The 25,165-nt window shown below is 42.3% G+C and overlaps 8 protein-coding genes and 1 pseudogene across 11 annotated transcripts; 5 read left to right on the top strand and 4 right to left on the bottom strand.

Moving 5' to 3' along the window:
• The first annotated feature begins 22 nt into the window (after positions 1–22).
• On the top strand, positions 23–5,836 carry Ge-1 (Enhancer of mRNA-decapping protein 4 homolog Ge-1). 3 transcript variants are annotated; one of them, XM_030385756.2, is made up of 12 exons: positions 23–232; positions 426–565; positions 629–837; positions 896–1,320; positions 1,390–1,643; positions 1,705–3,027; positions 3,083–3,393; positions 3,458–3,701; positions 3,889–4,129; positions 4,192–4,357; positions 4,421–4,931; positions 5,000–5,836. In XM_030385756.2, exons 2-12 carry the CDS (start codon positions 465–467, stop codon positions 5,190–5,192), a joined length of 3,978 nt encoding a protein of 1,325 aa, XP_030241616.1. In that variant the 5' UTR covers positions 23–232; positions 426–464; the 3' UTR covers positions 5,193–5,836. The 3 variants fall into 3 exon arrangements, with proteins under 3 accessions (XP_030241616.1, XP_089114257.1, XP_030241615.1); XM_089258131.1 differs by lacking the exon at positions 23–232 and adding an exon at positions 256–334; XM_030385755.2 differs by lacking the exon at positions 23–232 and having other exon boundaries at positions 265–565.
• Wdr59 (WD repeat domain 59) lies at positions 4,705–9,825 on the bottom strand. The gene is made up of 6 exons (XM_018098818.3): positions 9,358–9,825; positions 9,050–9,260; positions 8,698–8,981; positions 8,464–8,637; positions 6,525–8,405; positions 4,705–6,460 (listed from the first exon to the last, which is right to left on the bottom strand). The coding sequence occupies exons 1-6, from the start codon at positions 9,661–9,663 to the stop codon at positions 6,383–6,385; spliced, it is 2,934 nt and encodes a 977-aa protein (XP_017954307.1). The 5' UTR covers positions 9,664–9,825; the 3' UTR covers positions 4,705–6,382.
• A 245-nt stretch (positions 9,826–10,070) lies between these two features.
• On the top strand, positions 10,071–11,376 carry LOC115563186 (uncharacterized). The gene is made up of 2 exons (XM_089258247.1): positions 10,071–11,160; positions 11,226–11,376. The coding sequence occupies exons 1-2, from the start codon at positions 10,087–10,089 to the stop codon at positions 11,322–11,324; spliced, it is 1,173 nt and encodes a 390-aa protein (XP_089114373.1). The 5' UTR covers positions 10,071–10,086; the 3' UTR covers positions 11,325–11,376.
• Positions 11,377–11,802: 426 nt separating this feature from the next.
• Positions 11,803–12,966, top strand: LOC149091611 (uncharacterized; annotated as a pseudogene). Its single transcript, XR_016196366.1, has 3 exons — positions 11,803–11,983; positions 12,084–12,875; positions 12,958–12,966. The product of XR_016196366.1 is annotated as an uncharacterized LOC149091611 (transcript).
• A 397-nt stretch (positions 12,967–13,363) lies between these two features.
• On the top strand, positions 13,364–16,149 carry Patsas (palmitoyltransferase Patsas). The gene is made up of 2 exons (XM_030385753.2): positions 13,364–15,128; positions 15,189–16,149. The coding sequence occupies exons 1-2, from the start codon at positions 13,662–13,664 to the stop codon at positions 15,378–15,380; spliced, it is 1,659 nt and encodes a 552-aa protein (XP_030241613.2). The 5' UTR covers positions 13,364–13,661; the 3' UTR covers positions 15,381–16,149.
• Ced-12 (engulfment and cell motility Ced-12) lies at positions 15,856–19,077 on the bottom strand. Its single transcript, XM_018098806.3, has 4 exons — positions 18,841–19,077; positions 17,366–18,394; positions 16,723–17,274; positions 15,856–16,661 (listed from the first exon to the last, which is right to left on the bottom strand). Exons 1-4 carry the CDS (start codon positions 18,950–18,952, stop codon positions 16,162–16,164), a joined length of 2,193 nt encoding a protein of 730 aa, XP_017954295.1. The 5' UTR covers positions 18,953–19,077; the 3' UTR covers positions 15,856–16,161.
• Positions 19,078–19,172: 95 nt separating this feature from the next.
• Mt2 (tRNA (cytosine(38)-C(5))-methyltransferase) lies at positions 19,173–20,415 on the bottom strand. Its single transcript, XM_018098814.2, has 2 exons — positions 20,249–20,415; positions 19,173–20,184 (listed from the first exon to the last, which is right to left on the bottom strand). The coding sequence occupies exons 1-2, from the start codon at positions 20,307–20,309 to the stop codon at positions 19,208–19,210; spliced, it is 1,038 nt and encodes a 345-aa protein (XP_017954303.1). The 5' UTR covers positions 20,310–20,415; the 3' UTR covers positions 19,173–19,207.
• Positions 20,416–20,567: 152 nt separating this feature from the next.
• On the top strand, positions 20,568–21,985 carry LOC108649776 (putative ribosome production factor 1). Its single transcript, XM_018098811.3, has one exon. The coding sequence runs from the start codon at positions 20,665–20,667 to the stop codon at positions 21,883–21,885; it is 1,221 nt and encodes a 406-aa protein (XP_017954300.1). The 5' UTR covers positions 20,568–20,664; the 3' UTR covers positions 21,886–21,985.
• Positions 21,266–23,924, bottom strand: Pex19 (peroxisomal biogenesis factor 19). The gene is made up of 6 exons (XM_030385750.2): positions 23,719–23,924; positions 23,524–23,644; positions 23,247–23,463; positions 23,099–23,182; positions 22,878–23,041; positions 21,266–22,416 (listed from the first exon to the last, which is right to left on the bottom strand). The coding sequence occupies exons 1-6, from the start codon at positions 23,771–23,773 to the stop codon at positions 22,179–22,181; spliced, it is 879 nt and encodes a 292-aa protein (XP_030241610.1). The 5' UTR covers positions 23,774–23,924; the 3' UTR covers positions 21,266–22,178.
• Positions 23,925–25,165: the final 1,241 nt, after the last annotated feature.

Here is a 25,165-nt window from a genome sequence, read left to right as displayed (position 1 = left end):
TTATAGGCCGCTACACATCTCTAGCGCTTTGCGGCATTGGAGCAAATTTTCGCAAAATTTGCCATACAACTTGTGCGTGTGAATTTGTCAACAAATTGATTGTTTAAATGGTGTAAATAGCATTAAACAATTTGCTCCGTGCGTGCTTCATATTTGTGAACAACTTTTGCACGACCTACGAAAGTAGCAAAAGCAGCGAGCACTAGATTGAAAAACTGCTGCTCCAGTGCAGGTTAGTTTACGTTTACATCTATACAACATCGTCAATGTTAATCGCGCTCTTTGCGCTTGCACATTTGCCAATCTTTCGTAAGCCATTGCAATCATTATCAAGGTGTGGCAAAGGCAAAAGCAACACAACAATAGCAACAACAACAACAAGCAACGCTCACTTAGCAGCATTAACAAGTAACTGTAATTCGCAGACAACTGGAGAAATAAATCTAATTGGAACCCGCCTCAATATGAGCAACAGTAACGAACAGGATAAAGGAGCAGCAGAGGCCGTCGGCGCAATCGTAGCCGCCAATGGCAACCAGACGGATCCGAAGAAAATCGAAATAATGTACGTTAATTACATTTAGTTTTATTTGCTTTAATCAATCACAATATTTTTTTTTGTTTTTAGCAACTTTAAACCTTTTGATAAACAATGCTGCTATAGCATCAAAACGAATCATACGCGAGTTTATGGCTGCGGCGGTTCTCATGCGCGCGGTTCCTCCAAGGTTAAGCTTAAGAATGTCGTTGACTATAAATGGGAGCATAAATACTATTATCCGGGTCATTTGGTAGCCGTGCATCGTGATGGCAAGCATCTTGCCTATGCTATCAATGGTGAGTGGAAGATATAACTAAACGAGACTAGATGTTAATACCAAATGGCTTTTTCCAGTTAACAACAAAGCCACCGGTATGGAAGGCATGGTGCGTGTGTGTAACACGAGCACCAGCCAGCGGGCACTCATCAAGGGCATGAATGGCGAAGTCTTGGATCTACAATTCGCACACAGCGAAAGGGAACGTATCCTTGCGGTCATTGACATGTGTTCGCTGTTTGTGTATAAGATCGATCTAATCGATAGTAATTTAATATGCAAACTTGTGTTGAAAGTGGATGATCCCATTGCGAACTATGTGCCCGAATATGATATGGTCTCCTGGTGTCCCTATGTAACCAACGGCAACAGCAGCAATAACAATACTAGTGCAAACACTGCTACTGGCCATGAAGAAGATGATGAGAATCAACTATTGATTTGGTCGCGAAGTAAACAGTTCCAATGCTTTAATGTTAGAATGATCATATCAGAGTATGGTGTAAGTAGAGTTTGCCTATCACATATAAATAATTATTTTGGTCATTTGCTTTTTACTATCCCTTTGCAGCGCGGGCAAATAAAACCCTCGTCTCTAGAAACGGGCTATTTAAAGATAGAAGAGGATACGTTAATAACCTGCGCTGCTCTATCGCCTGATGGCACGACCGTTGCGGCTGCCTGTCTGGATGGCTTAGTTCGTTTCTATCAAATTTATTTGTATGATGTGCGCAATCATCGTTGTCTGCACGAGTGGAAACCGCACGATGGCAAGCCGGTGGCCTCGTTATTCTTTCTGGATAATATCAACAAACCAGTGGAGGAGTAAGCTCTCATTAGGTTACAAAAATGGATGTTTAGTAATGTTGGTCTTTTCTTTTTACAGTGCCTATTGGCAGTATGTTATCACCACCAGCGATCATAACACAGAGATCAAGTTGTGGAATTGTTCTCTATGGGAGTGCCTGCAAACGATTAATGTTATGGCCTCGGTACCCTCGAGTGTTCAGCCGAGCATGTTTATAGCTGGTATTGATCGCAGCGCCAACTATTTGGTTATATCCAGCCTGGATGCATTGGCTGTCTATGTCATGCAAATCAGCAGCTGTGGCGGCAATGAACAAGGCAGCGATAGTGGAGATTCGGAGAATGGCTGTGATGCTCATGGCTCGAGCAGCAGCATCGCGGGCTCCAACGATCCATCCATACGCATACAAAATATAGCCGAGTTTAAGTTGAGCTCGGGCATACTGTCCTTTTCCATAGTGAACGCAAGCATGCGTCGTCTGAAGAGCACCAATGAGAGCTATTATCCATTCGAAGAGCCCGATGATTATGATGACGAGAGCAACGCAACCACTGATGCTTTGGTGGTTCATATGTTCGTGGTGCAAGCTAAGAGTTTGCAGGAATGCCAAATTATTTACCAGCCCTGCAAGCCAACAAGAAGATTGAATAGCAGCAAGAGCAGCAAGAAACGTTCTCTGTCCCCAGATAATCTGCTCCATGTTACGGAGATTAAGCAGGAGCCATTGAGCAACTCGCCGAATTCGCATAACAGCAGCACCGGCAGCGGCTCGAGCGCTGTGCCACTGGATTCTCTTTTTGGTAAATCAAAACGTAATTCAGTTGGCTCGGTAGTGTCGGTTGCTATTGCTGCTGCGGCTGCACCATCTGCCATACTGCAGGAGGCTGCAACCACAAATAAATCACGTTCAGCTTCGCCACAGTATGGCAGCAACTATTCGCAGCTGAATCTCATGACTCCGGATGCATTTAGCGCTAGTGCAGCGAGTATTGTACTTGTGAATCGAGATGGAGCTGAGACGAACACAACAACCACGACAGATCAATCGGCCATCAATTCCCAGGTGCTGCAGACATTGCGGATGTTGGCCACGGTCACGGCCAAGGGTACAGAGTCAGCCAACAGCAATCTTTTGAATTTGATCAACAACACGCACATTGAGGATCGCGAGCAACAAAAGCTGAAGGAGCAAACAGATGCTCGTAAGAAGTTTATAGCCATTGATCGGAATCCGGAACGCAACGCAGCGGAGAACTTGGCAAGTGGCGGTTCCAGTCCAAGTCGTGAAGTGCAAGAGATTATGGCAACGCAAGAGGATACAGATGACTACGAACCGGAGCTGGAAAATCTCGAATATGATGAGGATAATCCATATTTTATGATTTGCAAAACAGAAAATAAGTGAGTGAGTTTTTATGTTATAACGAATGTTAGATTGCATTTTTAACTTTTATAGAACGGACAATGAGATAACCAATTCATCAACGGTCGAGGAAGCAGCTACAACATCAAATTGGCTGCCACAGGATGCAAAGCTACCCACTAAAAAATCGGCTGAATTGCAAAATGCGGCCCAAATTATGTCCCAAGCGGTGCAGCATAAAAACAACGGCAATGTACCGCCAACCCTGGGCAGCAGCGGCAGCAATAGTAACAATAACACGGCAACAACATTGAACAGCAGCAACAACAACAACAGCAGCAACTGCAGTCATCAAATAGTTGAGAGCGCAACAGAAGTGAATGCGAAACTGGAACAACTTTTGGGTATTTAAAGTAAAACTTTGTTGAATGATTGAATATTAATTGTTCATTGCTTTGATATTTTTAGAACTGATAAAAGCGCAATCACTGCATCTTACTAAACTTGAGCACGAGATCAACAAGGTGCAGCAGCAACAACAGCAATACTTGCTGCAACAACCGAGCGGCACTACAGCTGCTGCCTTGCAGCCCAAGAGCGTCAACGAACTGGCATACAAAATCGAAATGCAATTATCCAAACTAATGGAGCAATATCTTAAGCGCTACGAGAACGAGCACAAAAAGAAACTAGCCGAGTTTCTGCACGCACGGTAAGAGAAGAGAGGGAATGAGTGTGGGAGGTAGAAATGAAATGAAATATTTGTAAATTATACAGGGTAGCCTGTAGTCTAAATTTAAAATTTTACTAGTTGTATAATGATAGTTATGTTTATGTTTTTGTATAATCTAAATAACTTATTAACATTTATTTGTTTCTCATATCCCTATTTAAAAAAGTGAGACTCAAAATCGGGAGCTGCGTGATTCGGTGCTGCAAGTGCTAAATCAATATGTTATGAATCACTTTACGGACATTATTGGCAACGTTTTAAATATGGAGCTGCAGCGGCAGCTGCTGCCACGTGTCAATGCGAAAATGGATCAATTGCAGAATCAAATGCAGCTCGAAATTGTGCAGAAATTAAATGTGATTGACAAGACGGTAAAGGAAAATATAGCACAGGTGTGCAAAAGCAAGGTAAGACACAATATAAGCGAGGTCCCTTCTATTGCAATAACAATTTTCTAATTTGTATTTAGCAATTCCTGGATGCCTTTGGCAAATCCGTGCTAATTGGCGTGCAGACAAGTCTGCAGACGGCGTTCATCGAATCAATGAGCAGCACTCTAATCCCAGCCTACGAGAAGTCATCGCAGAATATGTTCAAACAGCTACACGAGGCATTCAGCGTGGGCATAAAAGATTGTAAGATTTCAAAGTCAAATGAGTATTGAATATATTTAGAAATGCATTTATTTTCTTGAATAGTCATGGTGGAATTCAACGCGTATCTGCAGCACATACCGCAGCCGCATAATGGTGAAGAGTTGAGTAACAAACTCAGCCTCTTAAAGCAGCTGGTGGAGACAAATCTACTTAAGCATCGCACTGAGTTAACCGATGTGATGCTGGAGACACAGCGCGAAGTAAAAAGCTTAGAGATCCTGCTCGCTCGCCAGATGCAGGAGACCATACGCACTGAGTTGCGCAAGCATATGGATAATCAGAGTATGGCATTACGGTCCCAGGCAGCAACGCCCGCACCCACATACGATTTGCGAGAGAGCATAAAACAATTGTTGCTCGCGAATCATATTAATAAGGCCTTCCATCAGGCATTGCTGGCCAATGATTTGAATCTGGTGGAATTCACATTGCGAAATACTGATCGAATGCAGGTCTTCGCGCCCGATGGCTGTCGACTCGAGCAAAAGGTTTTGCTGTCGTTAATACAACAAATATCTGCTGACATGAGCAACCACAATGAGCTGAAGCAGAGGTGAAGATTTGATAGGTTTTTTTACCCAAATTTGTATGGTTTTAATGTTTCTTTCATACTGTTTGCAGCTACCTCAATGAAGCGCTGCTGGCCATTAATATGTCGGATCCCATCACACGTGAGCATGCACCGAAAGTGCTATCCGAACTCTATCGCAATTGTCAGCTGTTCATTAAGAACTATCCCAAGAGTCCGCAATGCAGCAATGTACGATTGCTTATTGCCATGTGCAGTGCAACATATCGTGATCAATTTAAATGATATAGCGAGATGACTACACATCCCATTAGTTGGCATTGACAACAACACAATCCAGGCCCGAAACATACACCAACTCACACACACACGCGTTTGTAGTTAAGCAGCGTTAGCATCGTCTTTAGCTCTAGCTTCAATTTGAAGCTTCTCAATATATATCTACTATATCCTTATTGTCGTAAGATGAAAGTTTTAGCCAAAATTTTTTCAAATTTCGTTACTATTTGTTTGTGTGCGTGTCTTTGTTTACTTTTTAATTTTTATACTTATATCTAGATCTTAGCTCTTGTTCTTTGTTTTCAAAAAAAAAAAAGTATAGTATATATATATAAAAATTCATAAAAGCAAAATTTAAGGAACATGCGTGATCAAATAATTGCAATAAGTTTATCCATTTTGACATTTTTTTTAAATATTGAGTATTTTTCGTTGCGTGATTTCATTTTCCATTATCATGACGCTTATCGCGAAGAGGCAAATAAATGTTAAAAAGCAGAGCTATAGAATTTACATTTTTTATTCTGCATATTTTGCAAAACAGAAAAACTTACTTTCTGAAGAGAGTGACGAACAATTACGATGATTTCTAAACAAACATATTTACAAAACTACAAATAAATGCGTTAATATTAAGCTAAAAGTAAAAACTAAAAAAGTTATGTAAGAATAAAAATTTAATATATATGTATTTGAAAAATAAACAAAAAACTAATAAATAATTATTACATCCGGACGTTGGAGGTTTTCGCAATTGCTTAAGCAAGCAATGGTTTAAGCGATTGTTTTTAAAATATTATTTTTTGGGAATAATTTGAGACAATGGGTTTTGTGTTAGACACAAAGGTATTTATAGATTTTTCCTTTAATTTATGTAGCATGCTGAAAGTTCTCTACAAGAGCTCATATTTTTAGAAACAAAAACTTTTAACTTTTTGAGCTTGTGATAAGTTGCCAATACTAAAATATGACGATTTTTACGGTATTAAATTAAATATGAAGTGCTTTTACGCAATTTCGTTAGATTATTATATTTCTATGCAAAGGCTACAAAATGTCTTGGAGACTACACAAAAAACCATTACAACTAGAACAAAAACAACAATAATTGATGTATATTTTGATTTGCGGTGCGTCAAGTCGTAGATAAGCTAGAAATTTACGTTGATTGAGATCCGCGAGATCGTCTTCGATGATCAGCTAATTAGAGCAAGCAGCTCGGAGGTGCGCTGCAAGCAGTTGCAGCCACATCCCGTGGCACAAACGATGTGGCGCTGTAAGTTGATGTAATCATTAGGGCTAAAAAATAAAATGTATATATATATATATTAAACTCACCTCGAACCACTTCATCATGTGCTGCATGTGCCCGCCATGGCCGCAGGAGAGACAAGCATTGGCTGCTCCTCGCACCGGCAAGGAGCAGAGAATGCAATACAGAACGGGTCGCTTGCACGGCTCGCATTTGGGCGTCCGTTTGGGCTTGGCACAACCGCTGCATTCGGTGACAAACTCAACGCCCTGCGTGGGAGCTGGTGTATGCAGGGTGTGCTTGAGGATCAGCGCACGCTTGGACAGCAATTGCCAACCAAAGAGCACATCCGCATAGGCGCGCTTGAACTGATCAAAGAGCGGCATCTTAGTGCGCCGGATCAGAGAGCATGCATAGGCATCTGTCTGGCCCAGCTTAAAGTCCACCCAATCCAACGAATCCGACCAAGAGTTGCTACGCAACTGCTTTAACTGCTGCCAATTGCTGCTGGACGAACGGGGCAGCACCGTATGATAAGGCGATCGTTGCGCATGGAGCTGTGTGGGCAACCGACAGCCAGCCACATCCATGACGCCCATCAGAGCAGCGGGACACTTGTCGAAAAGGCAGGCGAGTAGCACTGCGATTTGTACATCACCAGCGGTGGCATAATGCATGATCAGCGATTCCAGCAGAGATTTCTTAAACGGATCCTTATAGAAGAGCAGCTCACAGCTCATCGATTCGTGCGGCGAGTGAGGCGTTGCTATCAACTCCGCCAGCAGCCAAATGGGCAGCAGATCTGATCGTCCATTTGCACGACAGATTTCACCGTTGCGGCGACACGTTGCCGCTATGTTTTGCTTGTCCAGCACAAAATCGCGTGCCATTTCGCGATTTATGTGCAGCAGCTGGCTGGCATCATAGACATGGACGACGGGTGAGGTGCCATTGATTTGACGCATCACGCGTTGCTTGCCCTGCAGGCGTTTGCAGGCGATCATACGCTCCTGCAAATAGAACGAGGCGTTCGGATCGCGCTGATTGGTCGTGGTGGCCATCACATTGCCCAACAATCCGCTACCATTGATGACGCTCAAGGTGCGCGGTGTAAAGGATTGCATCTGCTGGCGCAAAGTCAGACGCTTGGTGCTCAACACCTGGGCAAAGGTGGTCAGCATGCCAATGGCATTGAAATGAACGCCCGAGGTGCGTGGAAAAGGGATGCAGGCATCATGCAAGGCGCTCGACAAGGCGCCCTCCAATCTAGGCGACTGCAGCAACAGCTGACTCCGGTCTGTCCCAATGCCAGCGACATCTGTGACACGTTTCTTCATGGCGGCTACGAGAGCACGCAGACATTGCTCCAAACAGCTGCGCGATTTCTTCACACGCTGCATTGCATTGGTGCGCAGCACTTTGAGTAGGATGCTGCTTAGCTCGCTGGAGAGCGTTGTGCCCTGGCAAAATTGAAACTCGGGCGGCACATTTGGACTCGGATAGGCAGTGGGAAAGGTCACCTGCAAGATGATCGTATGATCCGCGGCACAGATCTTAAAACAAGCATAACGCTTTATCGCACACAGCATGTCCACTTCTACATGCGGCATATTCGTATTCAACAGTGAGAATTCATGCTGCAGCGAGCACGTTGGCTGATCTGTTAGCGAGCGTGCAATATGCGTCTCCTCCCTTCTCGCGTAGACACCGCCAAAGCTGGGTGAACGTGCCATAGGCAATGTATTTGTGCCCACCTGAAGGTTGGCTGTGGTTATGGGCAAGGAGGCAGCCGCTGTCATTGGGCGCATCATAAATTCAGTTGACAAATCACTCAATTCGTTTTCGTAGCGTGGTGAGGCACGCTCCACCTCCTCATCCTCATCAGGCGATGGTTCGCACAGTTTTAGCATATTATCATCGATCTTCCAAACGCGCAGTGTACGATCTCGCGACCATGTCACCAACTCCTAGTATATACAATGATTACTTAATAATCTCAAAGGATTCATGTACAGCAAGGCTTACGATTTCTGTAGAGTTCTCCTGATTGGGTCGCCAGGCAAAATCGAGTATGACATCTGTGTGACCTACAAATGAGCAAATTGGGTCCGTTTGCTTGCTGTTGCTCCAGAGCAGGAGACTATTTTCTCCACGACCCATATGCGGTACCACAATGCTAACTAAGCCGTTGCCGATGGGCTACAGAAATATGATTGGATCTGAATAAATGCTTTTTGTATAAGTAATAGCTAGTCCTACCGTATATCTGGCACGCCAAACGGGCGATAACGTTGTTATTATTTTTTCCGCTCGCCTGGGATTGCGGACATCAAAGTATTTAACGGTGCCATCCTGGCTAGCCGTGGCTAAGCACGTCTCTCGCCTGTGACTCCAATTAATTCCATGCACGCGATTCAAATGTGCTGTTATATAATGCGTGGGACAGCTGCCTTTGCGTATATCCCAAATGCGAAGATCACCATCATGGGCAGCAGCCAGCAAATGGCCAGAGACACGATTGAAACCCACTTGTGTAGCACCCGCTGTAAGCGAACAGATCAAAGACTTAATGCAATCTATGATAGAAGCATATATCCCAATGGAACCTTACACATGCAGACAGCATTCAATGATTGGGCTGGCTTGCGTGGATCACGCAAATCCCATATATGTGAGAACGTGTCTATTGAGCAGCTGACTAGGTAATTGGGATCCTTGCTGTGCCAGTCTATATCCGTAACTGTGCGCGTGTGTCCACGGAGTGAATCCTTGTAGTGCGGCTCGGCGGGACCCCACTGAACGATGTCAATATTTTGACTGGTCTGCAAAGCGACCAGATAAATGACACAAACGAAATTTAGATTCGCTTATCAAATATATATACATATATAATCTATGGAATATGAACACCACGCTTACCGCGATGGCACAGTATTCACGTTGACTGGGACATATGGCAAACTCTGCTACAGAGACATCATATTTAGATTGGCGTTCGTGACGACGCAGTGTGCCATCGTCTTGGCCAAGGCGCTGTAGCGCCAAATGGCCGCGTCCAGCCAGCAGAACCCATTGACCTGAGTTGTCCACGGACATGGCCGTGGCCTGGGAATCGCGGTGTTCGTAGCATTTATTGCTTTGTCTGATTATATGTGTTTGTTCAGAACCAGTGACATTTCGATCATTGTTTCCGCTGCCCGCACGTAGGGTCTCTGTTGGCGGCATGCTAGTTTTTATGCAAATGAGATAGTGCCGTATAAAGAAAACATAAAAAGTGATCGATTTAAGTAACTTTTATTAACTAAAGCACAAAACAAAATAAACTGATAAGAGAAGGCGAACGCGACCAATAACGAAAGACATGCTATCGCTATCGATAATCTACCAGGGATACAGAATCCATAATTCCCTTCCAATTGCAAAAAAAATTATTTATTTCTAAATAATATATACAATATATCTATAAATAATATATATGTATGTGTCAACTTGTCGTGTTTTCAGCTTATTTCTACATACCTTTATACCTTAAATTACCTAATATCATTAATTAGTGTTATCGTTATCGATTGACTTTATTCATTTTGGCAGCGGGCAACATTTAAGGAAACTTGAAAACGAGATTTAAAAAATTTAATAATCATATATATGGACAAAAAGCCTAAGATGATAGAGAACATAAACGACGATTGTCAACTCATTATTATCAACTACTTGGACTATCAATCACAATACTTTTTATGGGCGTCCTCAAAGTTCTTCGCTCCTCGATTGCATAGTAACGTCAGCTATGTTCTACAACGCAAATCCAGCCATGTTTTAGACTATAATTACATGTTTCTGGAGAAAAATGGGAGCAGTTCTAATCAGCTGCAGGATGCCTTTCTTAGTACCATTTGCTCAACGGTACAACATTTGGAACTAAGATCAGTTACTATGAACCACTTGAAACACTTGATGAATCACAGCTTTCCATGCATTCGATCGCTAGAATACGAATGGGCTAATGTATATGAAAGTGAATACAGACAAGCTCTTCAGCTGCTAGTGGATCTCTTTCCTAGCATCACATCATTTAAGCCATTTGCGCCAGTAAACTTTGAAAGAATGGAAAAGTGGAAATTCTTGGAGAAGCTGTGGTCAAATAAGCCTAAGGCCTTGGATGAGGGAGTATCACTGCATACATTTCAGGACTTAGAGCACCTAACAGTTAATATGCACTTCTTAAGGACCGCATCCATTGTTAGCGTCTTAAACTTGCCAAAGCTTCGTACGTTTAGTTTCTCGACTTTATGTCCACAAACTAGAGCCCTTTTACCTAAGATTCTTGAACAGCGACCAGAGGACATCTGTAAATTGAGTTTCAGCTTTATCAACTGGACTTGGTTTCTGGAATCACTGCTACTGCTGAAAAACTTGCGCCAATTGACATTAATTGACAATATCCTTGGGAGCGGACAGTTTCAGAGATTGGTTAGTAACTTGCCAGTATTGGAACAAGTAAACATTATTGGAGGCCAGTTTTTGGACTGCGAGATGGACCTCTGGGATGCAGTCGCCAGCTGCAGTTCCCTCAAAATTTTAAGTTTGTCACACATACTGATTGAGGATGACTTTTATGACTCGAGCAGACAGTTTATGTGCGAAGCATTGGACAATCGCTCACAGCCCCTTCTGATGCATTGTTATAATACTGGGGAGGACGAACTTGATCTGTATATGGTGAGTAGCTCTGGCGTCTGCTTCATATATTTACTTTTATTAATAAGACCTTATTAATGTTTTAGACCATTAACCATTTCAATCATCCAAATTTGATAGTCTCGTTTGAGGAACTAAAAGTGGAAGAAATTCCTTACAAACACGCAAAAATTGAGTTTGCATAAATTTAATTGGCCTTGGAGATCTCTTTACAACATTAAAATGCTTTTAAGATAAGATAACAGATGAACTGGACCACGAAATCAAAGCTTTCGTATTTTCTTTATGAAATGAATGAATTATCAAATTATATGAATATACTGAATATTAAATATATATGTCATATTTTCGTTTTGACGGCAGATTTACACATGCCATGTAAAAATTATTTTGTATATAATTGTGTATTTATTAATTAGATTGAGTATTTGCGTAACAACTATTTTGTATATAATTGTGTATTAATTAGATTGAGTATTTGTGTATTAATTAGATTGAGTATTTGTGACAGCGTGTACGTCTTTCTTCTTCTAATGTCTTCTTAACAGCACGTCTTCTTTCATCCACACCTCAATCACTGCCTTCGTCTTTTTATGGAGTTGCTATCGTGCAACCAGGATATGAGTTTTTGATGAAATGCTAATGCTTTTATTTTTCTGTCAAAACATTCCATTCTGAGTTTTTTACTAAAGCGTTCATACGTATTTGTTCTGTCGTAAAAAATATTATTTTTATTATCGATTCTAATTGTCGCATTTCCGACGGTGGATATAGACGCTGGCATAAGACTTGGATTGCGGGCGTAGATTGCTTGCAGAAACACTCGTGAATCTAACGCTATTGGGTGAGTCATCGAGTTCGTTAGTTTTGGGAAATTTGGGGTGATTAATGCGAATAATAAAACGTACAATTTTCTTCTGTGGCGATGAAATAGTGACTACAAGACTATGGAAAACCTGAACGACGATGTTCAACTGCGTATTATTAATCATTTGAAGCTTTTATCTCAATTTCGGTTGTGGGTTGCATCAAAGGACGTCGCTCCCCGAATATATAACAATGTGAGCTATGCTTGGCAACGCAAAACAAGCCATGAGTTGAAATCTTGTTTGTTTAAAGAATTTAAAAAGTATGACAAATTTGTTGAGAGAGATTTTATTAGAACCATCAGTCCAACAGTTAAGCATTTGGCATTGCATTGCTTTAGCCCTAGCAATTTAAAGCGTTGGAAGGGTCAACGTTTTCCGTGTATGAGATCGCTGAATTACAAAGTGGATTTTTTTACACACTGGGAACAGAGAGAGGCACTGCTGCTTATAGTTATTCTCTTCCCAAAACTGGAGTCATTAAAGGCGTCATCTTACATACATGACAACATCATTAGAGCATTGAGAAACTTGCGTAATCTTCAGTCGTTTAGCTTTTATACGGCGGCACATGAGACTAGAAGCATTATAACCCAGATTTTCAAGGATCGAATACGGCACATAAGTAAATTTCATGCGAACATTCCCAATTGCTACTTTTTATTCAACTATGTTGACGATCTGAAAAATGTACTGCTATTGACATTGTGGAGTACCTACTTGCCGAGGGAGGAATTTGAATCTCTGGTTAGTAATATGCCAGCATTAGAAGAGTTGAATTTGGTGGACTGTGACTAGTTTTTTAGTGAAAGCGATATATGGGAATTAGTTGCCAAGTGTAAATCGCTTAAAATATTGGGACTATCAATCGTAATATTTAACGAGAAGTTCTTTAACACCAGCCGTCTGCAAATGAATTATGTTTTGATATTAAACTTATATCAAATTGAAGCCACTGTGAATTCATTTGCGATACATGAATATGGTCGGGTAAGAGTTCAAGGTGTTTCCTATTGGGCTTGTAATAATATGACTTTTCTTTAGCTGGCCTCAACACATTTTGATCATTCGAAGTTAACATGGTGCTTAAGGGAAAAGAAAGATATTTTTATTGCTAGATGTTTCACAAAAATTGAATTTTATTGAGTAATGTAATGTCAGTGTGTTTAATAAAATAACGAATATTATTATTTTGTAAATCTTTTCGCTGTTGTTTGCAAGTCGCATGTATCCAAATTTCATTTCAGCTCGCAGAACGTTTTAATGTTAAGTAGAAAGGGTAGCCCAAGTTTCTTATCGAACCCACTGTTGTGTTATCGAAATTCGCAGCTGTTTCATAGTTGGCGCCAATTCGAATTCGAATGGCCTACATTCGCAGTTAATATTGATTTTTAAACTGCTGACATAATTTCTGTCCTGGTGTTTATTTTTGCGTGAAAGAATTTTATCCGTGCGGTAGTCGCTTACAAGGCCAACAAAATTGCACATCTACTTGAAAACCCGTTGCACCACCAACCACCGCTATCGGTTGGCACAGCGGAACGTCTTGGCGTAGAATTCGATTTCTACAACGTGGCCTCTAGCAAGGTACACCCCAGTCCGGGGGCAGCGCGCAGTGTATGGGCGCTGCCCCTGACGGCCTCCTCGTCGTGCAACATGGAGGAAGATGGTCATGCTCATGCTGATATTGACATCGACATCGATCATCGAGCCCACTCACCACCTGGCACAAATGGAGCAGCAAATAACACGAATGGCAGCGAGCACGACAGCAATATGCTGCTCTTTGAGGGCTTGGATGGTGCTACCGTAAATCTGGATGATATTTTCGATATTATCAAGAATGGTGAAGTGAGTGAAGTGGAGAATCTGGTGGAGAAGTTTGGCATGGAATGCCTCTCGGCTCGGGATCGACATGGCTATACGCCTGCCCATTGGATTGCGCTCAACGGAAATGTCCAACTGATGAGGTATCTGATTGAACGAACGGCTCCAATCGATTTGCCCTGCTTGGGTACCCAGGGACCTCGCCCCATACACTGGGCCTGCCGCAAGGGTCACGCCTCGGTGGTGCAAGTGCTACTGCAGGCGGGCGTTGCAGTAAATGCGGCGGATTTCAAAGGATTGACACCTCTTCATCTAGCTTGCATGTACGGACGCACTGCAACAGCGGCCTATCTGTTGGGCATGGGTGCTCTAAACAATCTGACGGATATCAATGGAGACACGGCATTGCATTGGGCTGCATATAAGGGTCATGGGGATCTGATGCGCTTGCTCATGTATTCAGGTGTGGAGCTGCAGAAGACGGATAACTTTGGCTCAACTCCCCTGCACTTGGCCTGCCTCTCCGGCAATATCAATTGTGTGCGTCTGTTGTGCGAGAAGTCGCAGCTGGAGCTAGAGCCGAGGGATAAGAACGGTAAGACACCCATTATGCTAGCTCAAGCCCATCAGCATCAGGATGTGGTGCGGCTGCTCTATGGCGAGGTTAAAAAGAAGTCACGCTGGATTCCCTCTGTGTCGGAGAGTTGGGGCTGGCTCTTTGGTGGAGCCGGTGATTCCAAAGGACCTCTCTTCCTCTTCCTCTTTTCGGTGCTGCTCTGGGGCTATCCCATGTATATGATAAGGGCCATACCTATCACGTGGAATATATTGAGACGTTCACATTATTGCTTCATCTACTGGAACGTGGTCATGTGGGTTAGCTGGGCGATTGCGAATCGCAGGGATCCGGGATATATACCACTTAGTTCCGATGCTTACTATCGCGCTATCAAGCAGATACCCTACTTCGATAAGCTGAAGAAGCGTAACGTGATGCTCACCCGGCTCTGCCACAGCTGTCGATGCCTGCGTCCACTGCGTGCCAAGCACTGTCGGGTCTGCAATCGCTGTGTATCCTACTTCGATCATCATTGTCCCTTCATCTACAACTGTGTGGGACTGCGCAACCGGATGTGGTTCTTTCTGTTCGTGCTCTCCGTCGCCGTCAATTGCTCATTTACAATTTACTTTGCTTGCTACTGTGTGATGATCGAGGGATTCACTATGCTGTATGTGTTGGGTCTAATCGAAGCCATCGTCTTCTGCGGTCTTGGCTGGATACTCACCTGTACATCTGTAAGGCAACGTTTTTCACTATTTTCAATCCTGATTAATATAGTTTCTTTCTTTTGATAGATCCTTCATGCGTGCATGAATCTCACCACGAACGAGATGTTCAACTACAAGCGCTATCCATATTTGCGGGATAAGCGCGGTCGCTACCAGAATCCATTTTCACGTGGTCCCGTTCTGAATCTGTTGGAGTTCTTTGTCTGCCTGCCGGATAGAGGCGATGACACCGATCTGCTGTTGGAGGATAATATTTGATTAAGAAGCTAGGAGCGCGCTCATGCTCGCCGCCGCAAGGTGCCCGTGCGTGGATAATAGCGACAGTCGCCGCTCCTAGGCGACGACTGTGCTTTGATTTTGCTCCACAGGCTTCGGCTTTGGCTTTGGCTTTATGGCTTGACTTGACTTTTAGCAACAATCCATGTTTTTTATCCAATCAATAATTGCAATATAAGAATATTCCAATGTATATCTTACTCTAAGGATAACTCTGCAGAACATGTTCTGCGTCGATTTAGTTAGAATCTCTTGACAAGTTGATAAGATACCATAAGTCTATAAAAACATGTTCTGCATCCTTGCAGAAGGATAATAAGATGAAATTTTTGACAGTTATCCAATTATCACTAATCAATTATTCCGCAAGAATCTTCTAGATCCAGTTAGATATGTTATCACAATTAAGAATACGCTTCTCTTGTTACAATTTGCTTTTTCATTTTGTACAAAATGGTTAATGTATAAAACGTTGTAGTTATATGAATCTCTTTTAATATTAATATTAATATTAATATACTTAATATAATTATATAAAAGATGTATTGTAAAAGGTGTTTACTAAATGGCTAAGCGTTCCATTCGTTTTTTGTTTGTTCATTTGTTTCTTTTTTTTTGGAATTGCACTGTTAATACTTATTCAGATCGGAGAGTATGGATCTACTCTATGTAATGGGTATACTTTGGCATGTATGTTGAGGAATTTGGAACGAACGATAATTGCAATAAATTTAAATCAAAGTAAACGAAATACTGAGTTCATTTAGCTTTCGAAACAAAAGTCATAGTTCTCAGGATCTTCGGGTATGGGCGGTGGGTCCTTGCTAATGTCCACACCTTCGGTATCGAGCAGACGCAATTTAATCTCCATGGATAGGAGCGTGTCAAAATCTTCTTTTTTCTGCTTGCTTGTCATCTCCTGGCCGAGCAAAGCGTTGATGCCATCAGTCCAATAATTGAAGATGTTCTCGTCGGGCGCCACAAAATCCAAAGTGGAATGATCCATGCTCTCAAATGTTATGGAAAATGCAAAATTCACGGGCGATTTGCGGTTGCGCGCCTCCTTCATGTGCGGACACTCTTTCCCCTCCAGCAGCTGCTTAATATCAATAATGGGCAACTTTTTGGGCAACTCCTCCAGGGTCGGTATGGTCTTCTCATCACAGTCGCCATAGTGAATGACCTTATGATTGGGCGAAAGGCGAGCGTACCAGAACTTATCCTTGCTGCGTGTGCCTCGCACATATTTAGAGAAACGTGTGCCTGAAGCGAGACAAATATATCAGTGCAACAAATCTAAGTCATAGCAAATCTAGGCACATACCTTCTACTAGAAATGAGAGACGCTGCTGCTTGATGAGCTCCACAATTTGTGGTGAGATTTTTTCCTTAAGCTTCACAATGGCTGATGCTGTCGAGTCGCATTCCTCCTTCGAAGTGCGCTCCTGTTGACGCAATGTCGTGATCTGCTGATATGTTAGCAAGGCAATTTTGCTGCGAAAGTCCTCTAGATTCTCAGGACGAAGCTTTAGAGTGCGCTGAATTTGTTCGCGTACCACACTGAATACCTTTTGAAAGTCTTCGGCGGTGGCACGCATGTCCTTCCACGTGCGATTCAATGTGATTACACAAATGCAAAAGAACTCCTCGAAGGGCTGATCGTGAGTGAAGAACATGGGCTGAAAGTCGCCCGACTGCTCGGCGGGTGGCTCGCCAATTCGCAAAATGTGGCACAACACCTTCACCAGTTCAATGGAGGTACGACCGAACGGACACTCATGCTCGTCCGCACGGCAGGAATTCTCATGTACAATCTTCGTGTATTGCTGCGTATAGTTCCGAGCAAAGTAGACCATGCAATCCAATGCGAGTATACCTAGAAACAAACAATTACATATTAGCAATTCTTTAATTATAGATTATATATATATATATATATATATATATATATATATTGAGATAACTACCTGGTGGCGTTTCAATAAAGTCCTGTGCCGGATTGATGTCGCACTTGAAGCCAAGTTTCTTGTAGTACTGCGAGAAGTTGACATTGCCAGCGCCCGATCCAGAACCAGTGCCGCCACTGCCACCGCGCCGAATGTGCTCATCATTCAGACTAAGCGAGCCCGCATAGTCATCGAACGCAATGCGACGGAGTTCCTTGATCTTTTCGTGTGCATCCTGATCTTGGGCATTCATTTTCATCCTCATACGCTTTTCCAAAAGGCCCAGCGTTAGGGTCTGCAGCACATACAGCTGGTGGGTCATCTCCGTGCCCAACCCATTGCCAATGAGGGCTAGTCTATAGGGTTTCGTACTTATTGTATGGGCAATGGCACGCTTGCGTGACTCATCGGCCTTCATGAACAGCGCATTGAGCAGTGCAATGGCATTTTGTCGCATCACCGGCATTTTGTCCTCTTGCAGCAGAAGGAGTATATCCTGCAGCTTGATTTCTTCGGCAACTAGCACATATTTACTGCTGCTTTGCACAATATTCTCCAGATTGGAAAGTGCACTCTCGCCGCATTTAGAGGGATATTTTTTAAAATTGCGTACAATTTCAATGTTCCGTGCCACAAAACTGCTCTCGGGCACCTCCCAGGATACGGTGCCATGCTCCATTAGTTCCACAAAACTGGCCAAGCTGTACTTCAGTATATCCTCATCCTTCTGATTCACATCTTCGATCATTTTGATGAGTATATCCAAACCCTTTTCCTTGATAAACTCCAGCGCGAATGTGTGATCCATACTGAGCGAGGAGAGCTCCTTAAGGCGTTGTGCTTTGTCCAATGGCACGCCATTTATTAAAGTTTCCAAGGTATCGCTGGCCGTTTTAGAGGGTGAGTACTGCAGTCGCAGTACTGAGCCGTTTTTAATCTCATTACGATTCTTTTCCGTTACATATTTCATATTGTTTGTTTCGCAGAACTGGAGCGCATAGTTCTGATGATCGCTTATGCCCCAGCTGTTGCATATTTCCTGGATTTTACCTGTGAAAGTTTTGATGTTAAATGTTGTAGTTGAACGTGTGTCTACTATCTACTTGATTATAATTAGTGGGGATTTTTACTTAGTGTCATAGGGATGTCTTTCCAATAACAATATATCGATATCTAGGCTAAATGTATGTAAATCGCTGACTGATCAAACATAAACTGGGTTTAAACACCCCCTATACACACTCATCACTATCATCAAACTGCCATCTGCACTTCCTGTCCGCTTCCATGCATTTTAATGAGACCTCACGCTGACATCACAAACTGCAACACAAAGGGCGTTGGCGCTGGGTTTTTTCTTTAACCTGGCAAACTCAGACTCAAGGTACAATACATGTCAACTACTTACAAGCTTACGCCCGTATGTCATGAATCGTCAAAAACATTTTTTCTGGTTTTTTATACATATTTCCAATAATCATTGTATATGTACATACTTGCAAGGGGATGCCTTTGGTCGAGATTTATAAGCTGCGCTATATGATTCTCGCGCTCCACAGCTATTTTTACTATGTGCGCATCTTTCACCAGAATCTTTTTCGGTATCATTTTGAGTGATTCTGCCTATTATAGTTTTATTGACTACAATTATGGTTTTATTTGCGCCAGTCTGTGGTTTAGTGATTAATTGGTTATTATGGATAAACGGAATCGATAGGCTTGATACGCACGATAGTTTTTAGCCAGGGCTACCTAGCTGTCAAAAATTATATTTTATTATCGATGCAATTTGCCCGTTTCTTTTTTAAATTAAAAAACAATAAACAAATTTATTATATTAATTCAAGTACAATTTGTATTTTGTTATGTAGTCAGCAACTTCAGCAATTCACCTACAACACAAACATTTATGCTATTACCCAACAATCGATACTTTTGTCGATTCGTTGTCTCAGTAGGAAATTCAAATTCTTCGGGAAAACTCATAAGCCGCGCCACTTCCCGAGGTGTAAAGTATCGCAGTTTTACCTGACGTAAAAGCTCAAGTCTTCGTTGTTGCGCTTCTTCGGAATCTTTGCTGTTGGGATCCATGTCAATTTGCTTAACTGCTTCGAATATACGGTGGGATTCTGCTTCCGAAAGAGGTGTAAACACCGAGCCAGTACCTTCTGTGTAGTGAGTGTAGCCCTTTGTAAAGCACATAGATCGACACTGAGATGGGTGAATGATGTCCATGACCAATACCCTTTTGGAGAGCACGTCATCTGGTACAAGGAAATCATCAGGAACGTCTGACTCAAGAATTGTTGATATTTTGCACATTGACTGCTGATCTGGATCAGGTTTGGTACCTGGCATATGCTCCCATATTTTCTCACCGTCGAAATCGAAATCTTTGCCTCTCCGTGCTATGCAATAATATCGATGTCGAGTATTAGGCACATTGAACTGTGTGGGCGTTAGAATGAGCTCACGCCAGTGGAAGGCAGCTTTATTAAGAGCTTCAATGAATTGTTGTCGAGCCTGAGATACCTCAAATCCCTTCACATTCTCCATTAGCACATATTCAAGCGTATCGCACTGCGGAATCAACAAACAAAGGTGGGAGAGTGCACAAGATCGCTTGTCCTCCACGTCACGTTGTAGTCCTTGTCGCGTGTGGGGTTGACAGGGCGGCGACATCAATAGCATGTTGGCATTCAACTTTGTTATCTCCTTCTCAGCTAAACTCTGAATATTCCTCGTCTTTACACTTGTCGCTCCATAGTTATGCGCATAAACCGCATTGGCGACTGTATTCACATCCATAGCGGCAACAACTTCGCCGGATAGTTGCGCATCTGTAAGTTAAATGAATGCCAATATGAATATGAATCACTATTGTTATTATAAAGGTTTACATACATTTAAAAGCATAATGCATGCCACCAATGCCACTAAAGAGTTCCAAAACACGATAATCCATCTTCCCTCATTTGTTTACGTTTTAATTGCATGCTTTCAAGCATCTGTTTGTCATTCACAATAATCACCTGTTGGTTGTTACTCTCGCATAAGTTGAATAAATTAAAGAAAATCCTTATTATTGAATGCATTATTGAATGCATACTCATTCATTAGTCAACTCGCAAAATGGGCTCAATACTCACAATTAATTCATATTTTTCATTTGTATATATTTCACAAGCTTACAGCTGTTTTGTCATTCACCTCGAGTTTGCCTGTGTGAATGGCATTATTGGTAAGAAGCAGAAAGTCAACACGTGCCGCTTGCCCGTGGTTGAACAAATATTATTATTATAAATATTAATTGAAAGATCATGGGTAAAATAAAAAGAAAACCACAACCCAAGCCCGTGGAGCAGGATTCAGATAGTGACTCCAGTTTTGAAGAAGAGGAACTCGAGGAAGACCCATCGCAAGGGCCAGTCACTGATAGCAGCGATGACAGCGACATAAAAATGGACCAAAAGTCAACGAAAAAGAAGCAACAAAAGGATGATGAGAAGAACGAGGACGAGGTAGGCTCTGGCGATGAAGACGGTCATGATGACGATAATGATGAGGATGATGACGACGATGATGATGAGGATGAGGACGAGGACGGTGACGATGATGATAAAAAGAAGGCACGCCTCCCAGTGCTTAATCCTCTTAGCTTAATGAAAAACAAAGAACAGCGCATGGCGCTCTTCCGTAAGATGAAGAAAGAAAAACACAAGAAAAAGATGCAGGAGCGACGAGCACGTCGCAAGGCAGGAGTGCCAGCCAATCCGGGTCACACCATTGAAAGTCTGCGAGAGAAGGATCAAACTGAGGTAAGCAATCTTAACGATTCGGACCATGAAGAGCTGCGTAAGGAGCTGGAGCTAGACGATTTCAGTACGTATTTTGAGCGCATCTATGAGCCCAAGGTGCTAATCACATTCGCCGACAACCCAGTAACAAAGACGCGTAAATTCGGCCTTGAATTGTCGCGTATATTTCCGAATGCTTTGGTGAAGATACGCAACAAGGCTTCGGTAAAGAAGATCTGCAAGAGCGCCGAGCGGGAACAGTTCACGGATGTTGTTATTGTCAACGAGGATAGACGCAAACCCAATGGATTGCTGGTCATTCACCTGCCCAACGGGCCGACTGCGCATTTCAAGCTATCGAATGTGAAGTTGACTTCCGATATCAAGCGGAACCACAAGGAGATCACAAAGCATCGACCAGAGGTAATACTGAACAACTTTACAACTCGCTTGGGTCTAACAGTGGGCCGTATGCTGGGCGCGCTCTTTCACCACGATCCCGAGTTCCGGGGCAGACGTGCTGTCACATTTCACAATCAACGTGATTACATATTCTTTCGTCATCATCGGTACGAGTTCTCCAAGGAGGGCAAGAGGGTCAAGCTGCGGGAATTGGGGCCGCGCTTTACACTCAAGCTGCGCTCCCTGCAGGAAGGTACATTCGATAGCAAGACGGGCGATTACACCTGGATCATCAGCAACAAGCGACATGCAATGGAGTCCAGGCGTCGCTTCTTCCTCTAATTTAGAAATAAATTTCTTTTCATTTCTTTTAAATATTTGAATATTATGTATTTCGTAGAGAACATAAATACAATATAAGGCAAAACAATATGTGTAAAACAAATTTTATGCAAGTTCAGCTACTAAATAACCACCGTAAACAAAAGATATAATAACCATCACGTGATGTCGTTTAAATGTATAAAATAACGGCTGTCCTAATGCTAAATGTGCAACATTCAACAACTTGGCACTCCACGAGGAACGACACAACACCAAAAAAGAGAAATGCCCGAGGTGATCCAGACAAACATTTACATTGTCGGGCATTGGGGGTTTGGTATACCACCAGCTACTGTCGGATCAATCAATGGCAAATCTCCACCAGTCTCGGCCAATATCTCTGCCGGAGGTTGCCCATAATCCTGCAGCTTGCGCATATCATCGAGCACCACCCGGAATTTCTCGCGTTTAACGGAAGGTGTATCATCGGGCTTTTCGCTCTGCAAATGGCCCTCAATCACCTTGTACAGCTCCATCTGCTTTTGGTACCTGTGGAGGAAGAGGACAACGCTTAGTATAAGTATGAAATTGTAATGACGCGACTCCCAGTGTAAGGTCTACAAAACGAACTGAAAATGGGTTTAAGTAAGCAAATACAATACAGACTCCAAGCTCCTTTCTTAATAGTAGTTCCTGCTTACCCCACTTCGACACTTGCTTTACAAAACATTTATTCAACATCACATCATCCACATCCATGTGTATCGTCCTAAACGGACTTCCTGGCATCATATTCACCTGCCTTAGCTTGCACTACTTTTATCTTTACATATACTATTCCCTAATTTGGCTAACTTCTCATATACATATCTTGGATTCTCAACTTATAGACAGCTTTGCCTAACAACTAAGTTTGCTTTACAGAGTCCTTACTGTATAAATAATTATATTAATATGCATGCGAGTCACGTAGTTGGCAACAGTTGGGCGAGGTCTAAATGCTGACTCACCTTTCTTTATCCTCCGCTGAGAGCTTGGCGTCGTTTTCCTCCAAATACTTTGGATACTTCTCCAGCAGCTCCTTAATGCTAGGCAATAGGATCTCGGCAGAGAGCAAGCTCTGCATCATGCCCTCCATAAAAGGCAGGAAACTATTACCATCACTTTCGCCACCCTAAGATATATCGAACATTAGCTATTAGATAATAGAAGTAGTTTCACCTCACTTTACCTCCAGATTCAAGGATCCAAACATGCTGGCAATGTCATTCTCGGACGCGGGTGCAGCCAAATTTTCTGTGCCCTCTTGCAGACCCTTTTAAAAGACACAATGGATTGATTATTGAATGATTCGAGATAATTCTTGTTAGTCAACGTACTTTGAGAGCTTGGGAAATGCTATCGGAATACTTGGACACCTCGTCGTCGTTGGCAGTGTTCTCCCCACTCAATGTGAGGGCTGCAGCTTCTGCCATTTTCTTGAAGCCGGCCATTATTTGCTCTGGATCTTGAGGCATTGGTGGAATGTCGCCACTGGGCGTGTCTGGACCTCCGAAAAGTGTGTTCATTCGATCCGCCAAGATTTTCGCCTGTTCGCTGCAACTCCAAAGTCCAAATGGATTTGATAACAAAGACAACGCAATTCAAACAACTCACATGAAAAACGCATCGGGATCTTCGTTGGCTTCGCTAGTAGTATTCCCTGTCCCATCTGTCGTGCCCGCCGTCTTTTCCGGCTTGGCTCCACCTTTGCTTTTGTCAAAGTCTTGCAGTGCATCTGTAATGTGTAATAGAATCTCGTTATATAAGTTAGCCTGATGCACTCTGGGCATCTACCCATGTCTAACTTACTGTCTAGCAAATCATTTAGCTCGTCACCGTCACTGTTTGGTTTTTGATCGGACATTCTATTGAATTTGTTTGATATATATGATTTAATTACGGGAAAAACGATGTAACACTTGTTTTGGCTTGACACAAGGTGTGAGTATGTGTGTACGTGTGAGTTGCGTGAGGCGCATGAAGAATAACGTGTGTGGGCCGTAAATCGCGTCGAGCTTGCATAAGATATCGATATATTTAATTAAATGTTTTCTATCCAAACACAAATTGTATTCCACTTACTTTTAAATTAAAAATAGCTTCGAGGAAACTAATATTTGTTCAAAAAATTTACTTCTACTTTAATTTATCAGAACTCAAATTGACGAACGGATAAGGAAATAACTACTAAAAAGAGGAATCGTTGCTGGACTGAGTATCGATATTTATATTAATCAATTTGAACAATCTGCGACTTAATATCGCCGTATCGCTTCGACCAATAATCGAAATTTAAATTTAAGTGAGTTAACTAGGCTTTTTAACAGATTTATTTCAAGAAATTGTTCAGAAAATCAATATCATTTGTCCTTGTTTCAATAAACATGGCACACTATGGCAATACATAATATATGTCTAACTTGCGTTTTGTATGTATTTGTAAATAGATATTGCTCATTTTTAAATATTTGTAACTTTTTAAGTAAAATAACATCCTTAAAGTTAATTTTTTCACTACATTTTTCGTTTTCATTCAAATCAATCAGTTACAAAGTTCCTAAGCCATAGGCTGAAATAAACCAAGGACATTAGACAAAGATTATCTAAAATAATCACCCAAAATATTTGCAGTCGTTCTGCGAAAGACAACAAACAAGCACAGCGAAACCTAAGGTCATGCACCTTGCTGTGCGAACATGAAGATCGGCGACCAAAACTGCGACCAGAACTTAAACCGCACATACGGCACGGCATAGCTGTGAGGGGCAGCACGGAGATGCGAAACAAATTCGGAAACCAGAACGATATGGCTCGTACTACTCCTACATATGTATGGGCATTTCGGTAGGGAGTCTCAACGCAGTGTCCAAGGTCAAAGAGATGAGGAACCCTGCCATGTTTGTTCATAGCCATTCTCATATGGTTGGCCGTATTTCTGTTTTAACCGCATAGCGTTTACCAAAGAGCAAAACGAATTTCGATTTCTCATTCGCTACGCCGAGTTTTTGTGGTAAATTTTTGTTTGGGGCGTTGTCTTTAAGGGTGCGTTATTCCATTGAAGAGACAAAGGCAAGGGCGGAGTCTACCTGAACATAATGCATAAATTAGTAGCTCACTTTCGAATATGATTTACATTTGAGTGGATGCGAGTTATAGCAGAGAAGACTAAGACAGAGACAGAGACAGAGAGAGAGAAAGAGAGAGAGGGAGAGAATCAGAGCGCAATAAAACTCTTTCCCAACTTTGTATCCTCTGC

This window comes from Drosophila navojoa, chromosome 3 (assembly GCF_054131105.1).
Source record: "Drosophila navojoa isolate 15081-1374.11 chromosome 3, UAZ_NAV_1.0, whole genome shotgun sequence".
Classification (NCBI taxonomy): domain Eukaryota; kingdom Metazoa; phylum Arthropoda; class Insecta; order Diptera; family Drosophilidae; genus Drosophila; species Drosophila navojoa.
This window is presented reverse-complemented; position numbering and strand designations above follow the sequence as displayed.

Coding starts and splice junctions, on each gene's coding strand:
- LOC108649776 (XM_018098811.3), top strand. CDS start 20,665: ATGGGTAAAATAAAAAGAAAACCACAACCCAAGCCCGTGGAGCAGGAT.
- LOC115563186 (XM_089258247.1), top strand. CDS start 10,087: ATGGACAAAAAGCCTAAGATGATAGAGAACATAAACGACGATTGTCAA. Junction 11,161..11,225: donor ACGAACTTGATCTGTATATG/GTGAGTAGCTCT, acceptor TTAATGTTTTAG/ACCATTAACCATTTCAATCA.
- Mt2 (XM_018098814.2), bottom strand. CDS start 20,309: ATGGATTATCGTGTTTTGGAACTCTTTAGTGGCATTGGTGGCATGCAT. Junction 20,185..20,248: donor CATGCATTATGCTTTTAAAT/GTATGTAAACCT, acceptor TTTAACTTACAG/ATGCGCAACTATCCGGCGAA.
- Ced-12 (XM_018098806.3), bottom strand. CDS start 18,952: ATGATACCGAAAAAGATTCTGGTGAAAGATGCGCACATAGTAAAAATA. Junction 17,275..17,365: donor CTTTATTGAAACGCCACCAG/GTAGTTATCTCA, acceptor GTTTGTTTCTAG/GTATACTCGCATTGGATTGC. Junction 16,662..16,722: donor TCTCTCATTTCTAGTAGAAG/GTATGTGCCTAG, acceptor GTCTCGCTTCAG/GCACACGTTTCTCTAAATAT.
- Wdr59 (XM_018098818.3), bottom strand. CDS start 9,663: ATGCCGCCAACAGAGACCCTACGTGCGGGCAGCGGAAACAATGATCGA. Junction 8,982..9,049: donor ATTGAATGCTGTCTGCATGT/GTAAGGTTCCAT, acceptor GTTCGCTTACAG/CGGGTGCTACACAAGTGGGT. Junction 6,461..6,524: donor ACATGATGAAGTGGTTCGAG/GTGAGTTTAATA, acceptor ATCAACTTACAG/CGCCACATCGTTTGTGCCAC.
- Pex19 (XM_030385750.2), bottom strand. CDS start 23,773: ATGTCCGATCAAAAACCAAACAGTGACGGTGACGAGCTAAATGATTTG. Junction 23,183..23,246: donor GCATTTCCCAAGCTCTCAAA/GTACGTTGACTA, acceptor GTCTTTTAAAAG/GGTCTGCAAGAGGGCACAGA. Junction 23,042..23,098: donor TTGGATCCTTGAATCTGGAG/GTAAAGTGAGGT, acceptor GATATATCTTAG/GGTGGCGAAAGTGATGGTAA.
- Patsas (XM_030385753.2), top strand. CDS start 13,662: ATGGAGGAAGATGGTCATGCTCATGCTGATATTGACATCGACATCGAT. Junction 15,129..15,188: donor GGATACTCACCTGTACATCT/GTAAGGCAACGT, acceptor TTCTTTTGATAG/ATCCTTCATGCGTGCATGAA.
- Ge-1 (XM_030385755.2), top strand. CDS start 267: ATGTTAATCGCGCTCTTTGCGCTTGCACATTTGCCAATCTTTCGTAAG. Junction 566..628: donor CCGAAGAAAATCGAAATAAT/GTACGTTAATTA, acceptor TTTTGTTTTTAG/CAACTTTAAACCTTTTGATA. Junction 4,358..4,420: donor CAGCGTGGGCATAAAAGATT/GTAAGATTTCAA, acceptor TTTCTTGAATAG/TCATGGTGGAATTCAACGCG.